Source organism: Erpetoichthys calabaricus, chromosome 9, assembly GCF_900747795.2.
Source record: "Erpetoichthys calabaricus chromosome 9, fErpCal1.3, whole genome shotgun sequence".
NCBI lineage: Eukaryota > Metazoa > Chordata > Cladistia > Polypteriformes > Polypteridae > Erpetoichthys > Erpetoichthys calabaricus.
In genome coordinates this window covers 181,550,453-181,566,874 of record NC_041402.2, presented here as the reverse complement: position 1 = coordinate 181,566,874, position 16,422 = coordinate 181,550,453, and the positions used below count along the sequence as shown (strand labels likewise).

The 16,422-nt window shown below is 37.9% G+C and overlaps 1 protein-coding gene across 1 annotated transcript in view; it reads right to left on the bottom strand.

The window, feature by feature from the left end:
- Positions 1-16,422, bottom strand: part of gpr107 (G protein-coupled receptor 107) — a 194,725-nt gene that overhangs the window by 126,208 nt on the left and 52,095 nt on the right. Inside the window, exons 11-14 of the mRNA XM_028808533.2 lie at positions 12,829-12,902; positions 6,593-6,710; positions 6,345-6,475; positions 359-402 (exon numbers count right to left, since the gene is read on the bottom strand). Coding sequence (XP_028664366.1) covers positions 359-402; positions 6,345-6,475; positions 6,593-6,710; positions 12,829-12,902 — 367 coding nt within the window. The remainder of the gene's footprint in view (positions 1-358; positions 403-6,344; positions 6,476-6,592; positions 6,711-12,828; positions 12,903-16,422) is intronic.

The window sequence follows — 16,422 nt, the reverse complement described above, 5'->3', positions numbered from 1 at the left end:
ATGTAAAGAACAAGTACACTGTAAAGGGTACGTTACGTAAGTTTAAAACATTTCATGTAAACCAAAGAAAGCCAGTGTGTGTTGGAAACGAAAGTATGGACTTGTAATGGGATATAATGCAATAACTTTTCCAGTTTTGAAGTTTACATTGGTGAAAGTGAACAATGTATATTAAATTATTAAGCAGGTCTATACTTAAAAGGAGAAGCAAGTCAATCAGTAAAAGTCAACAAAAACTTTGTCTAACTACACCCCTTTTTGCTTTATACAGCAAAATATAACATAAAAAGTGATACAGTTTACGTCAAGCACTGTCCAATGAAAAATAATTAATAAAATAAAAAAATACTTAATGTACCTTTTCCATTGGTTGCTGATGCTTCCTGCAAGTGCCTTATTGACCTGAAGATAAAATTGATAAGAAAAATTAAAAATGTACTTTAAGAGTTAGAAACAGTCATTTCTATTAATTTTATTACAATATGCTATTTTTTCAATGGTTACATTCAATAATGACCCTATAAAATTATTTGCATTTTCCTCTTCCTCAAAGTTTAATAAAGTGTCCTTCAAAAAACGCATGTCAAAGCCACCCTGTATTAAACAGTTAATTTGCAGCAAACACATCAATTAAGCTTTGTTTTAAATAACTTTTTAAATGAAAATATCATACAAGACTATATTGACAGATGTATAAAACTAAGGAAAACCTCGATAAATCCAGACCATCATCACTGGTTTACCAGTCATTTTCCAGATTTCCCCAATTGCCACCCAAATATTATTTTTCCTCCACATCTCACCACCCTGGCCACCCTTTGGGGTTAGACCCATTCTTTTCATATCATCTGACACAAACTTCAGCCACAACTTCCTCGGCCTCCCTATTGGCCTTCGTCCATTCCACCTCCATCTTGATGCACCTCTTCACCCAATCATCCAGTGCCATTCGACCCACAGTGTTGTGCAAGTTCACACCTCACAAGAACTCGTTCAAAGTTCAGTTCACACAGATTAAAATAAATAAATTCACGTTCATAGTTCACCATTTCAATTTTGAACTGGTTCATGTTCAGTTCATTTTATATTTTTTAAGGAGTGAGAATAAATGACCCATGAGTTTACTTTTTTCGATTTTGCATGCCTTATATTATTACAGTGAACATCTTGAATAAAATACAATAATTATGAAGACTTCTTTAATTTAAATATACTTTACTGAGTTATACCCAGCAACAAACACGTAGAACCATATATGCTAATATCCTCCTGGTCAAAAAAGAAATGAAATAGATGGAAGTTAACATATAAATTACCACTCTATTTTCAACCATGTGACACAAACACTACCCGTCTAAATTTGTGTCACATATTGCATATCCAACAAGGAAATATATAAAGTGGCCTCACTTTTTCCAAAAAGCGAAAGCGGAGTTTCACCATGTGCTCATGTCAGCGGGGGTGCAGCTTACGCACAAGCAGACAGATACAGACAGTGTCTATTTGATCTTACATTATTTTTTCTGAATACAAATAAATGGCAAAAAATTTGTGCTAATCTGACAACCATATTCGGATTTGGCTCCCCACCCCCTACATTACAAGGTAAGGCAAATTGTTTAATCTGGATCTAAACCAGATCCAGAAGGTCACATAATACTGAACTCGCTCACATTCAAGTTCTTCACTTGCAAATATGTTACATTAAGTTCACCGTTCTTAGAAAAATGAGCTTCTTCAATGAACACGCTCTTTTGAACTAGTTCATCCTCACACCACCTTAGTCTGTTTTTATTTGCATCATTTCCACACCAAGCTCTTCTCTTAACTCAACAATCATCTTCTCCTCACGCCTGTCATACTCTGCACTTTATCTGTTCATTCTTTTCTTTCCAGCTGTGCTTAACACTAGAATTACCAAAACCTGAAGTTTCTTTTTTTTTCCTCCGGTGCTGCGCTGACGTCATGCACTAGAAGACAGCTGCTTCTTCCAGGAAAGCAAACTGAGTCAGTGTCAGGCGCCCCTTCAATATAATAGAAACCACAGCATAGAGAGAAGTGTGTACATTGCAACAGGTACACATGTCATAATTGTAGAAAGGATGGTCCTTGGGTGCCTGGGAACTATTAACATTTGAATCTGATGATTGCATATAGCGCAGAACTGACCTCTCTGTACTACTCTTTCCTCTGCTTATCCTGGATTACAAAAGAAACACCACCATATACCAAAATGTGGAGACTGGGCAAGATCGAAAAAAAAAAAAACACACGCGGTCACTAATTACAACCGCAAAATGGTATGCGAATGAATATGAATAATGTTGCATCCGTGAAACAATGTTTTCAGAAATGTACTATACAGGTCATAAAATGAATAATTCCAAATATCATATATACCTATGTCTCGGTTTTTTTTGTCAGTGCGGCTTTGACATCATGGACCATAAGGTGAATACTAATTCAGCATAAGCAGGAACACTCAATAAAACTGAATAAAAAAAAAATCAAGTGACATTGAGATACGAAGAAGGCAGATTCACCAGCGTTTGTGTGTCAGCTTTTATCCAACCAGATCAGAGAATGTCCAGTTCCATTGTCTCAAAACACCACTCACATCTACAGTTATTCCCAGTTTCAAATAAAAACTAACAGTGTCAGATCTCTTAGTGGGGGGATTGGGGATAGTATGTATCGCGATTGTGACTGAGAGAATAAAAGTGAAAAAAAAAATGCTAACTTTTACAAGTACTATAAATTTAAACCAGCTGTTACAGATGGAAATCAAATGCATGTTTTTATTGTATAATATTAACAATAAGAGCATCTCACTACTCAAAATGTTAAATATACGAAGTAGTCATGATCGAACCGGGGGACTCTTGATTACAAGTCAGCAATTCTTTCCGCTGCGCCACGGAAGCTGTTGTATCATCCTCGAAACGTTTGTGAAAGTGTTTATTTGATCTTTGGACTTCAGGCTTCACACATTATATAGTTTATGTTTACATTTTGTCATTTATTAATAAAATTTCTGTTTTAACGATGTGTTTACACAGATTATTGTAGAAACGGAACACACATGAAATGCATGTGTTCCAAATAATGATCTATTATTTCCACTATAAAACTCCAGCACTTCACTCCCAGATAATCAAGGTTGGAACTGGGAGAACTTTGTGCCCGTTCTGCAGCAGTGGGGGGATGGAATAGTAGGCTGTTTGCCGCTTGCCTTGATCGGCACATTTACAAGACAAAAGACGCTGATGGAGAGGTGTGAAGGGATTTAAGGTGGGCCAGATTTACGAGTTTTTTCGTAGGTTTTGGTAATTCTAGTGTTAAGGCTCCAACTTCAGTGCCAGAGAGGCTCCTTTTATAACTGAGAATGGTGGTCAGCTTCTGGCATTTGTTTCATAAACCTATTACTTTAACTATTGCTGTTGTTCCTGCGCCTCTGTCTGTACTCAACATTTCACCTAAGTAGCAGAACTTCCTTACATTTCCCAAAATACATGCTTTGATGACATCTAAATAAATCCAGCATATGTTTTTATCTTGAACATATTCATACACGTACAGCACATACAGTGTGCTCATCTTTAATTTGACATTTTATAAATAGACTTAATTCATTGTTGTGGTGCGATAGAGGCTACCATGGCAGGAGTGGGTAGCAGCATTGCTTCAGATTATTCGATCAGTCAACAGAATTCACTCCTGACTTCTCATCTGCCTCATCTACCCTGCTTCTTCTATAGATTAAGAACATTTTACTGATCCAGGAAGACAAAGAGAGAATTTATACAGAAAAGTCCTGTTCTTTAGCAGGGCACAAAAATAAATCTTAAAACATCATAAGTGTGTTTTAAGGCTGTTATTGCTTATGTGTTACTTAGAAATTTGCTCATGAAAATGTCTGCTTTCTGCTACTCCACCGCACCCCAGCTGCCCAAGTGTTTAACTTTTCCATTAATCAAAACTCTTTAAGGGTCAAAGATGAAAAAAAAAATTATAATAATATTAATGATGCTTGTATACATGAATAATTTAAAAATTAATAGAAAATGACTAATTTCACTCTCATTACCATTACACACCTAAATAGGCTGTAATGCAACTCTTAACAGTCAGTCCATTAGATGAATGAAGCGTCTGTGTGTGAAGTGAGGCCATTTCCCAAGAGGATGGTTTAAACACACCTGTCTCCTGGATAGTCGCTAGTAATAAAGACTACATTATGCAGACGAAAGAACAATTGAAGCAAATATTCAACTGAATTGAAAGGTTCATAAATAAGGTACGAAAGTTTACAAGTCACTGATAGCCTCCCAAAATACAGTGAGCTCTATTATAAAGAAAAGGATAAAATGAGAGCAAACTGCAAATCAGACAAGAATTTGGTGTCCTCCAAAACGGTGTTCAGGTGGGGAGTGTGCTAGCCTGGAGGGCCATTGAGAGATCTATGACAAATGTGAAAGAGAAAAGAATCTACCCATCACTGTACTTGTCTCTCACAGATCAAATTTTTAGATGGTATGATTAAGAAAAAACACCACTGTTGGAAAATAAAAACCTCAACACAAACTAAAGGTTGTCTTACAGTTAAAGTGGAAGACATTTACAAAGGTTGGAGAAATTAAACCTGGCCAGTTGCCCTCAGTGTACTTTGTTTGACATCAGCATAATAAGATATTGACTTAGGTCGGTGCACAGCCACAGTATACAGGACTGTAATGCTAAAGTGAAACCTAAGTCATCTGACAAAGCTTTCAACTGAATCTTGATTCTCAACCTACTTAAAACTAATTAATGAACATTAGAATGAGATTGCAAGTATAATCACCTGACACAGGGGTCCTTTGCAGGGCTGCTGGTTTACTCTTTATGTCAATGCAAGATGACAATAGAGTAAGAACACTAAACTCAAGAGTCTATCTTCTGAAGATCCAGATCAAGAGGAGACAGCTAAGAAGATTAGGCTATGTAGTGAAGATGATAGTTCTGTACACAAGTTTATAAGGATTGGCCCCACAATGACACTAATGACAAAAGCAAGAAACACTGGATAAATAACATCTGTAAAGATAAAGATTCCTAGTAAAACAATAAAATATGAAGAAACCCTTTTTATATTGTCACTATCCATATAGGCACAGCCATCAGCAGTGTGTCTATCTGTGGAGAGAGAGAGAGAGTGTCGACCTCATTGAGAGGTTTACTTACCTCAGCAACAACATTCATGTCTCTAGTGACTCTTCCTATGGAGTCAGTAGACAAAGTGTGAGAGCATGGGGGGTTTGGGTCATGAGGTCACTGGGAAAGGGGTGTGTGGTGCACCCGATATCTTTGCCAAAGGACGAAGGTCCAAGTCTTTACAGTCCTGGTTCTTCCTGTCCTGCTACATGGTTACATGAAGACTGGACTCCTTTGGCACTGTGTCTCTTCTGAGAATCCTTGGGTACCGCTGGTTTGACGTTGTGTCAAATGAACGGTTACTCACAGAGTCCCGAATGAGACACATTACCTGCATTGTGAGGGAGGCATCAGTTATGGCACTACGGCCATGTGGCACGATTCTCCGAGGGTGATCCGGCTTGTTGAGGAACCAAGTGGCTGGACCAGGCCAAGAGGATGCCCATTTAACACCTGGCTGCAGCAGACAGATGGTCATTTCCGGGTCATTTCCGGTCATTTCAGGATCCCGAGCTGTTTTGTCGTGTGGTGGGTGCGGCAAAGCGCTGTACCAGTGCATGATCCCCAACCTGACCTGAATATCTGCATAACACCTGCCAGTAGGTCACTCAAGATTTATTCTTCTCTCATCTTCAAACAAAACTAATGAGATGTGAAGTATCAAGTTCTCATATATATGTTTAGGACACACTAATTGTTCATTAAACAGTGGACTTCTTTGTTTAACAATAAAAAGTTTATAAATGAGATGAGGCCATAAAGTACAGTATCTGCTCAGTAAGGTAAGATGGAAACTTTTCTGAACATTCCATTTAGCTGTTTTTTTTAAACAGTGAAATGGCAGCCTTCTTCAGTAAGATGACTACAGAGTTTGCTCTCATCCACCACTGTCTTTGTCTGAAAACAGAAAACACTATGTTGGGGCTTTGCCTTACCAATATAGTTCTTATCAAAGTGTCTCTGTCTAAACATCATGCTCATCATACTTAATTAGCCCTTATTGATTCCAAGATGCTCTTTTGACAGCTGCGGAAGGATTCATCAAAATTTGCCTCAGTGATGAGAAATATCAAAGGAGTCAACAATCCCTGCATTTAACTGAAGTTATAGTGCAACTCTTCAATTTAGCACCTATCTACATATAGCCTTACCAGATAACAGGGAAGAGTATAGCACCACAGCAAAGTAAATCCACCAGGAAGAGAATCTCCTTCCACAGGCCATATTCAGTGGTGCCTTCTTCAGTGGAGTCAATAATAATGTAAGCAACATTTGCCAATACCTATCAACAAATGGAAAGGGAAGAAGGAAGACAGACAAATGTTGGAAAACATTAAGTTCCCAACCGAAATGTAATTAGTCATTATCAAAAAAGTGGCTTACAAAGAGAAATCAATACCTGAAGAGGAATGACAATCATAAAGATCTTCTTGTCTTTGTCAGATAAGACGTGCTTTATAAAAGCCCAGCCAGTTCCAATCAGGGCTATAGTGATAAACAGCAGGGCTCCTTTAAGCCTAAAAGAAAACACATTTCCTTTAACTAGCAAAGTTCTATTTCTTCCTAAATGTAATGTCAATATTCAAGTTCAAGTTTAGTATGTATTTCATTTATATATAGTAAATGAAATTAATTTGTGCATGTTTCCTACAGACTAATGACAGTAATACAAATTAAATAATTATATATAATAACAATTATCTATACATATTAATAAAAGGCAAAGCCCTCACTGACTGACTGACTGACTGACTGACTCACTCATCACTAATTCTCGGACTTCCTGTGTAGGTGGAAGGCTGAAATTTGGCAGGCTCATTCCTTACAGCTTACTTACAAAAGTTAGGCAGGTTTCATTTCGAAATTCTACACGTAATGGTCATAACTGGAACATATTTTTTGTCCATATACTCTAATGGAGGAGGCGGAGTCACGTATCGCGTCATCAGGCGGAGTCACGTATCGCGTCATCACGCCTCCTACGTAATCACGTGAACTAAAAACAAGGAAGAGATTTACAGCACGAGTCAAACGCGGGAACGAAGGTAAATGACGTTAATTTTTGACTGTCTTTTAATACTGTGTAAGCATACATATTAACACATGTGCAATTAAACGTGTGCATTTACGGGGTGATTTCTCAGGCTTAAAAGCTCGCCTTTTACTAAAAAGGTAAATGCAAAACTATTTTCAATCATTCTATGATCTGCTTCTCACAACTGAAGGCACCGTGGCTGATGGTAAATGACGTTAATTTTTGAGTGTCTTTTAATACTGTGTAAGCATACATATTAACACGTGCAATTAAACGTGTGCATTTACGGGGTCATTTCTCAGGCTTAAAAGCTCGCCTTTTATCAAACGCAGGAACAAAGGTAAATCGCGTTCTTCACTGTCTTTTAATACTGTGTAACCATACATATTAACACATGTGCAATTAAACGTGTGCATTTACGGGGTGATTTCTCAGGCTTAAAAGCTCGCCTTTTACTAAAATGGTACATGCAAAACTATTTTCAATCATTCTATGATCTGCTTCTCACAACTGAAGGCACCGTGGCTGATGTTACGTCACTTGCTGTCCAACCATAAGCGTTACCTGGTAGGTAACCGGACACTCACTTCACTCCCTTACGGGAATCGAACCTCTGAGGTTTTCTTTTGTTCTTAATTAAAATTTAAAAGCAATACTTCACCGCTGCTAAGCCCCTCTAGCGCTGACGTCCAAGGTTCGATTACCGTAAGCAAGTGCAGTGAGTGTGTAATTACATTCACGGCATTTGTAGTCTGATTCACACTCTGATTGTATGGGTGGTTACCTACCAGGTAACGCTTATACTTGGCCACCAAGTCAGGTCGAAGTGATCACTCGAGTAAAGGCAGCTTCACAAAAAAACAGATCCTTAACAAACTGTTATTAGTATATTTTCCCTCAATTTAAAAACGTTTTATTTTCTTCTTAATAAAAATTTAAAAGCGGTACTTCGCCGGTGCGAAGCGCGTGGATTTGACCGACTGACACATACAGACATATTCATGAGTGCAGGTACTTCGGAAAGAAAGCACCGTGTAAACCTAAAGTTTAAATTAAGTTCATAGACCTACAAAAGGTTGCCATTCATTTGAGGCAAGATTGCTTTTCTTCTGTACAACTATACGTTGCATTCTCAAGAGTGTGCTTGCACGGCTTCAGATATATATATATATATATGTATGTATGTCTATATATAAATATGTAAGCTTATAAGTACTGCCTTACTTCTCTTTAAGAAAGGAAGATATAATGATACTTGATTTAAACGATTCCATGTCTTCCTGGGTTTGCGTAGCTTATTGTCAATATCTTTACACCTGTTTTTAACACTTATTTACTGAAACGGGCTTTCACGAAAAAAGTTAGAGCTTTGCTACAGGATACACCCTCCACAAGTTAAGCAAGTAAAAATAAAATATATATTTATGTTTTATTTAAACCTTTTAAGTTCGTATGCATAGCCCCATTTGGCTGTTTAATTTTTTTTTTCTTTCTTCAGTAATATTTAATCTCCTTAAAGAAAAAGAACATATCCATTTTACTTTTTTTGTATCTCTTTAGTAATATTTTAGTGTAAAAGATAACCAGTATTTAAACCTTTTATGTTACTTTATACATTTATTTTACACAATGTTGAAAAATTAATAAGAAAGCTACATATTTTGGCAGCTGCTGCTTTCATTTTCAATGAAATGAAAAAAGCTCTCCAAGAGAAAACGTCAATGAAAAAGAAACAGTTTGCACTATCTAAAAATCAGAAACCCTCATTTATAAAAGTTTCCTACAGATGACTTAACTGAAAATAAATGAATAGTTCCTATGTGTATAATACATATTTATCTATTTTACTTATGCCTTTATTCCACCAACTTACAACATCTGAGGTACAATTTGTTACATTACTTTTGTTTTTTGCAGCACAGGCAGGTGAAGTGACTTCCTCAGGGTCACACAGTGGTGTCAGTACCAGGATTTGAACTGACAAGCTCCGGGTTTACTGAAATATTACTGAACAAAGAAAAAAAACGAAAATGGGCAAATACGGCTATGCATACAGATGTCCATCCGTCCATTATCCAACCTGCTATATCCTAAATACAGGAGCCAATAAGTACATATGTATATATACAGTGTATATATATATATATATATATATATATATATATATATATATATATATATATATATATGTGTGTGTGTGTGTGAATGTATGTATGTATATATGTATGTCTATATATATATATATATATATATATATATATATATATATATATATATATATATATATATGTAGATATGTAAATTTGTATATGTATATATATATGTTTATGTGGATGTGTATATACGTATGTATATGTAGATATGTGTATATGTAGATATGTATATATGTATATGTATATATATGTTTATGTGTGTGTGTGTGTATATTAAATATATATATATATATATATATATATATATATATATAAATAAAAGACAGCAACACTCATAACAATGACAACACAATTACATTGACAATCATGTTACGTTATTTTTAAAATGTTTCCTTTTTTTTTTTTTTCATAACCTCTTTAACACAGTACTTCTCCGCTACGAAGCGTGGGTATTTTGCTAGTGTCATATATAACACCAATGTCTAATGAGAATTTCATGTGAATTGCCTCATTGGAAATATATTTAATGAAAAAATTGTTGACACGTTCAATACTTATTTCCCCTACTTTGTATACATGGGTGGGCAAAAGTAGGTTTATAGTTGTTTGTATGATAAGACATGCAGGTTATGATTATTACAATAGCTTGTACTATATTATATATATATATTGAATGCCTGTCACTGCTCAATGCTGATTACTTGCAACACCAAATTGGATGGATTAGCTCGTTAAGCCTTGAACTTCACAGACAGGTGTGTCCAATCATAAGATAAGGTATTTAAGGTGGTCAATTGCAAACTGTGTTTCCCTTTGACTCTCTTCTGAAGAGTAACAGCATGGAATCCTCAAAGCAACTCTCAAAATATCTAAAAACAAAGATTGTTCAGTCTCATGGCTTAGGGGAAGGCTACAAAAAGCAATTTCAGAGATTTAAACTGTCAGTTTCAACTGTAAGGAATGGAATCAGAAAATGGAAGGCCACAGGCACAGTTGCTGTTAAACCCAGCAGGAACAGGATTGTGAGAATGGTTACAGCCAACCCACAGATCACCTCCAAAGACCTGCAAGAACATCTTGCTGCAGATGGTGTATCTGTACATCATTCTACAATTCAGAGCAATTTGCACAAAGAACATCTGTATGGCAGGGTGATGAGAAAGAAGCCCTTTCTGCACTCACGCCACAGAGTCGCTTGTTGTATGCAAATGCTCATTCAGACAAGCCAGATTCATTTTGGAACAAAGTGCTTTGGACTGATGAGACAAAAATTGAGTTATATGGTCATAACAAAAAGCACTTTGCATGGCGGAAGAAGAACACGGCATTCCAAGAAAAACACCTGCTACCTACTGTCAAATTTGGTGGAGGTTCCATTATGCTGTGGGGCTGTGTGGCTAGTTCAGGGACTGTTAAAAGTTCAGGGACTTGTTAAAGTCGAGGATTGGATGAATTCAACCCAATATCAACAAATTCTTCAGGATAATTTTCAAGTAGCAGTCACAAAGTTGAAGGGGTTGGATATTCCAACAAGACAATGACCCAAAACACAGTTTGAAATCTACAAAGGCATTCATGCAGAGGGAGAAGTTCAATGTTCTGGAATGGCCGTCACAGTCCCCTGGCTTGAATATCATCAAAAATCTATGGGATGATTTGAAGCAGGTTGTCCATGCTCGCCAGCCATCAAATTGAACTGAACTGGAGAGATTTTGTATGAAGAATGGCCAAAAATACCTCCATCCAGAATCTCCAGACACTCATCAAAGGCTATTGGAGGACAGTGTCTAGAGGCTGTTAGATTTGAAAAGGAGGCTCAACTAAGTACTGATGTCATATCACTGTTGGGGGGCCCAAATTTATGCACCTGTCTAATTTTGTTATGATGCATATTGCATATTTTCTGTTAATCCAATAAACTTAATGTCACTGCTGAAATACTACTGTTTCCATAAGGCATGTCATATATTAAAAGGAAGTTGCTACTTTGAAAGGTCAGCCAATGATAAACAAAAATCCAAAGAATTAAGAGGGGTTCCCAAACTTTTTCATATGACTGTATACATATACATACATACACATATACACACACACACGTACTACATATTATATATGAATACAAACAATACATAATTTAAAACAAACAAGCATGGATTTGTTGTTATAAGTGGCTATTGAGTAACCTTTTGACCTGTAAATGAAAACTGTAAGTCTACTGGTGAAAGCACTAACAGTCCAGTATTATTTGCCAGAATGCAGAAGGAAAATGGATGCGCAGAATGCAATAATCATGTGTGCTTTTTTAAAGGGAGCATGTGTCATATATTTCACTGCATCCCTGCTCAGGATAAAGCTGGCTTAGAAAATAGATGGATGGATGTGCACCTGTAAAAGACAGTAAGCATACATGAAGACATAAAGACATTCTTTGGATGTGTAAGGAGATAAAGCAGTTAGTTTTCTTTTCTGATGGTGTCTGCTTCAGGTAATCAGTGATGGTGACTCTAAGAAATATAAGCTGCTGATCTGCTTCACTTTCTCCTTAAGTCTATGACAAGCTTATTGGTTATGCTCAGAGATTATAACAGACAGATTGCTGCCCTGGTACAATTATGTCAGAAGACAAATCACATCTCTATAAGTCAACCCATTGATTTTGGTGACCAGTGTTAAGGTTAAGGTTAGCGCTACAATTGTGATGTTTTAGAAAATGTAATGATGTAGCTGAAGATGTGCTGGGCCATATAGCCACAGGTAAACAGAGTACAGTGGGGGGTTCAGAAAATTACCTTAGGGGTGCCTATATTCAGAAGCAATGTGGCGCACATTGCACTGTTGGGTACCTTAACACATAAAAACTCAAAGAACCCCTGTTAAAAGGACTGCTAGGTACATGGCATTGTCAATACTGTGTTACGGAAAATAGAATTCAATACGTGACAAACAAAGAATGATAAGCACCACAGGACAAATCTTAGAAAAGCAGAATGTGTTAAACTAAACAATCCTGTATTGATTCTCCTCCCACATAACTCAAGATAACATTTTTCGCTTCTTCTACTAGGATACACTAAGATGTTTTAGGTATTTATTTGGCAAAGAAACAAATCTTTACTCTTTAGGAAAGATTGTAGCCGTCAAAAATGGTGGAGGCTGAGAATGAAAAGGCCATTCAAGTCTGAAGAGTCTGGCAGAATCTCCATCTAGTCTGCAATTTTGATTTTTTTTCTTTTTGTTTGTTAGTCAGCTGAAATTTTACATGTATAAGCAGGAAAATGAAAAGGAGAGCAAAAGCAGCAACACAAGCAAAGCCATCAAGAAATGAACTGGTCATAAAACTGTGTAGAATGAAGATATTCCTTTAAAGTCATTCTGCAGTGTTTAGATCACATGATTGGCTTTGACTCTTTATTAAAGTACATGAGTTTTGTAATTATTTACACTTACAAGTGGGTGATGTAGTAAACCACAGCCCAGCCTTCAATAGGAAAGCCCTGACTTGAGATGTAGTAGTAATCAATCTAAAAGAGAGAAAGAATACGCATCATTACCAAGATGGCAGTGGAGATTAGGAAACAATCAATGGATCAGAAGAGTGAAGCATAGTCTACCATTTAACAAGCTTAGGCTAGTAAGGCTAAACCCAACACTGGAAGTATGGATTGAAGCTTTTACACTTATGCAGTCCAACTCAGCCAAAAAGAAGACACCTTTTAATATGCCCTATTACACACTGCTATATTACAATATTGATAAAACACTTTAATATTATTATTAAAAAAAGAACAAACTTTTGATTCCCATTTTCTGTTTTTTTACTAACTCTGCACACCCCTGTACCCCCCTTTTGCATTTTCAAGAGACCCAGACAGAGCCCATCAGAGATGTGGGTGTGGATGTGCCTGTCTCTTTATAAATTACACAGAACCAAACTACTGCCATATTCTGAAAAGTATCTAAGACTCCTTCTCCTCAAGGTTCATCCTTTACCTATCATTTTAAATTTAAACTTTCATCAATTAAAACAAATATATTGCCCTGTATTACCGGCATTAATTCCATTCCCCTTCTCTAGTTCTAAACTGGAATGAAATCATAGATTTGTCTTTTTTTACGGAATCCAGTAGTCAATTAGTAAAATATTCTTCGTTTCTGACTTTAAACTGTATCCTTGGACTTATATCCTCTGTCCAAACGGAATCCCCGCTCTTGGCTTTGTAATTCTTTAGCCCACATTCCTTAGTCCAATTTCTGTCTTTGGCCCCAGAAAGAATCTCCTTATTTCCTATGGGGTTTAGATAGGACGTCATGTTGAAAAAATAATTCACTCCGCCTCAGATATGGCGTCTTCATACTTCTCTACTTACAGGTTTTCCCTTTCTCTGTTATTAAAAAAAAGTTGTGTTGTTTATATCCAGTTAACATGTTCAATCAAAATGTGATTGTACAAAAAAAAAAATGAACTAAAATGTAATTAGAGTAACATCTGTCCGTTGTTCAAACTCACTTTATTCATTATAGGGAATGTTAAGATCTAACACAGGGTCAAAAGTTCAGTTTCATATCATAAAAATATGTACTTTGGAAAAATAAAATAATTTCAATACCAATTGTTACAACTAAATCTAGTATAGATAATATCTCAGAAATTCTTGACAGCTAGGCATGGAAGGAAAATGTAAAAATTTATAACACCTCTTCACCCCTCCAGGAGGAAAGCATGGGCAGGAATAGGGGCTGAATCAAGAAGAGCCGAGTCGTTGGAATGAAACAGGTAGTCGGCTTATTCTATTTATCTGGGAAGTACAGTATATTCAGGAAGCCATATGAACATAATGAAAAGATAACAAAGAAACAGTCTCACTCTCTCTCGGCTGTCACTTCATCCAATGGCTAAGCCAAACCATACTAGACCAAAGACTAATTGGCTTATTAAGACAGAAGCCACCTGGTAATATAGACATATGGGATGCTTAACATGGAACAGGTCATATTATTGTTATTTTGCCAATATGTGTGCTCTGCTTGCTTATAAAACTGCTTGAAAATATTAAAGGAACACTTTGAAAACACATCAGATCTCAATGGGAAAACAAATCCTGCTGGATATCTCTACTGATATGGATTGGGTAATGTGTTAGGAACGAAGGGATGCCACATCGTTTGATGGAAATGAAAATTATCAACCTACAGAGGGCTGAATTCAAAGACACCCCAAAAATCAAAGTGAAAAAATTATGCGGTAGGCTAGACCATTTTGCTGAAATTTCATTGCCATTGTCGTGCACCAGGAGGAACCCAGAACCCACTGCACCAGCACAGGGTCTGACAATGGGTCTGAGGATTTCATCCCGATATCTAATGGCAGTCAAGGTGCTGTTGTCTAGCCTGTAGAGGTCTGTGTGTCCCTCCATGGATTTGCCTCACCAGATATACCATCACTGACCCACCACCAAACCGGGCATGCTGAACGATGTCACAGGCTGCATAACATTCTCCACGGCTTCTCCAGACCCTTTCACGTCTGTCACATGTGCTCAGGGTGAACCTGCTTTCATATGTGAAAAGCACAGGGTGCCAGTGGTGGACCTGCCAATTCTGGTATCTATGGCAAATGCCAATCGAGCTCCACAGTGCCAAACAGTGAGCACAGGGCCCACTAGAGGACGTCAGGCCCTCCGGTCACCCTCATGAAGTCTGTTTCTAATTGTTTAGTCAAAGACATTCACACCAGTGGCCTGCCTGCTGGAGGTCATTTTGTAGGCTCTGGCAGTGCTCATCCTGTTCCTCCTTGCCCAAAGGAGCAGACAGTGGTCCTGATGATGGGTTAAGGACCTTTTACGAGGGGCCCTGTCCAGCTCTCCTAGAGTTACTGCCTGTCTCCTGGAATCTCCTCCATGCGCTTGAGACTGAGCTGGGAAACACAGCAAACCTTCTGGCAATGGCACATATTGATGTGCCATCCTGGAGAAGTTGGACTACCTGTGCAACCAAACTCTGTAGGGTCCTGGTATCGCCTCATGCTAACACTAGTGAAAATGACCGTAGCCAAATGCAAAGAGTGAAAAAACAGTTGAGGGGGGAAAAATTTCAGTGGCCTCCACCTGTTAAACCATTCTTGTTTTGGGGGTCATCTCATTGTTGCCCCTCTAGTACACCTGTTGGTAATTTCATTAACACCAAAGCACCTGAACCTGATTAACAACCCCCTCTGCTACTTAAATGACCAGATAAATAGCCCAGACGTTTCATTGACTTGATGCTATACTCGGATTAAAAAGTGTTCCTTTATTTTTTTTGAGCAGTATATTTTGGGCAAATTATCTCTAATACATAATGAATACACATGTAACCTCTTCTCCTATCTTTTTTGATACTCTGTGTAGTTGTCTGGGGTTATTCAATATAAAAGGGGAGTACTGACCTACAGTAGCAGTCAACCCTGAAAGAGTGGCAAGAGTAAAGGATTTGGGGCATTCTGTTCAAGTCTATATAGTGTGGCAGATTGCCGGGGTCATTACCTGGCCGGGATGCCTAAAAGGACCGGAAGGTGGCAGGAATAGCTTCCAGGCCTCGAGGGGGCAACAGCCCTGGAGCAGGAGAGGACCACGGGAGAAGAACAAAGAGCTTCTGGCCTGTTGGGACCCGTGGTCAACACCAGGGGGCACCTCAAGCCTCGTAGGACTCGGAAATAGTTACTTCCGTCACACTCGGCAAGATGGCGGAGGAACCTGCCAGGGATGCCCGGAGTGCTTCCAGGGCAAAGGCCAGCACTTCTGCCACACCAGGAAGTGCTGCCGGATGGACGTCATCAGACACCTGGAGCACATCCAGGCAGGGATAAAAGGCGCCGCCTTCCTACAGTCTGAGAGCCAGAGTCGGGAGTGGGAGTTGGACGAAGCTCCCAGGAGGACAGTAGAGGCGGCCAAGGACGGAGAAAGAGGATTATTTGGGTGATTATTGCTGAGTGCATTGTGTGTAGTGTTGGGACTGTGTTTATTAATGTTTAATAAACATGTGCAATTTATAAAGATGTGGTTT